This window comes from Cryptomeria japonica, chromosome 2 (assembly GCF_030272615.1).
Source record: "Cryptomeria japonica chromosome 2, Sugi_1.0, whole genome shotgun sequence".
Taxonomy (NCBI): Eukaryota; Viridiplantae; Streptophyta; class Pinopsida; order Cupressales; family Cupressaceae; genus Cryptomeria; species Cryptomeria japonica.
Window position 1 is genome coordinate 493,893,513 of NC_081406.1, and position 1,388 is coordinate 493,894,900.

The 1,388-nt window shown below is 35.5% G+C and overlaps 1 protein-coding gene across 1 annotated transcript; it reads left to right on the forward strand.

Annotated features, from left to right (window-relative positions):
- The first annotated feature begins 479 nt into the window (after positions 1–479).
- Positions 480–845, forward strand: LOC131030611 (p-coumarate 3-hydroxylase-like). Its single transcript, XM_057961493.1, has one exon. It carries the CDS (start codon positions 480–482, stop codon positions 843–845), a length of 366 nt encoding a protein of 121 aa, XP_057817476.1.
- The last annotated feature ends 543 nt before the right edge of the window (positions 846–1,388 follow it).

A 1,388-nucleotide genomic window follows, 5' to 3' on the forward strand; every position in this document is an offset into this window, starting at 1 on the left:
CCGGTATATATTAAAAAAAAATCTATTTTCAAATTAAAATCTAATCTTTAATGGCTTAAATTCAAAACTCCTTCTTTCTAAGAACGTGACAAACCTTTGAGCATATCATTTGAGGTATATGTTTGTTGTTTCTTTTAATTCCTTATGTGTCATGGATAAGGTAACATAGTGTTGTTGTTGCTATAATCAATGGCATGTTATTATAATTAAAAAAGCTCACAAAGAAAAAGCATTAAAAGAACCAAATAGTTGGCAGCTCACATGGAGAATAAGAATAGCTTTTATATATATATATGGAATTATATAACTATATATCGATCTTTTCCATGGAAGCTAATGAGAACATGTATAAAGGTTTACAGTTCAAACTGAGTCTATGGCAGCAAGTAACCTGATTTGACACAGTTTTACTCATGCCATAGCATTCGTTTATTCACGTTTAAAATTGCCAAGAAGTTAGACAACTTGTTAAACCATCAATGGTCTTAACAGACCCACATTATAAGGAAGCTCTCTGTCTTCATCCGTTGGCGCCATTAATAGACCCACATTATAATGTAGAGGCAGTACATTTAGGGGGCTACAACATCCCAACTAAGTTTATTATGTTTGTCAACATTTGGGGGCTTGCACATGATCCTAAATTGTGGGATGAGCCTTTTGAGTTTAGGCCTGAACGATTTGAGGAATGCCCAGATTCAAATGTTTCTGGTAATGACTTCAGATTTGTACCATTTTCTAGCGGGAGGAGAAAGTGCCCTTCAGCTAATCTGGCATATTTGAAGATTCAACATGTCATTGTTGTTCTGGTGCAGGAAGTTGAATGGTCTCTTCCGCAGGGGTAGCAACATGTAAATATGGAGGAAGGATTTGGAGTTATTTGTCCCATGAAGGTCCCTCTGCTTGCGATTGCTAAACCCTGCTTGGATTTTCTATGTGCTACTCCTAAGTTGTGAACTGATCCATTTCTTCACTAAAGCAAGTGAAGAACAGAGAATTTAAGCTTTATGTGTACATATATCATGAAATTATTCTAGGCATCCATAGTTTTTTGTGACTGTTATGTTGTTCAATCGGCATCTCTTTACATATAATGTCTTATGTTGTACAAGAATATTTGATCTGCAGTTAGCGTCAATTGCAAATCTGAAGTTTGGTGGGACATTTATATCATTTGTAATGTGAACAATGAATGATGGAGCATTTCATCATTCAGTTTCATCTTCAGCTCAAGATCCCGGAACCAACCCTTGTATGATTCTTCTTGTGCCAATGTTTCTTTCTATGGCAAATCCTTTGAAAGGGTATTTAACTCAAAGCTACTATTTTTCAACCTGGTCACTTACGCTTAATGGTTAACTACACTTGGGTCGATTAAAAATCTTCAA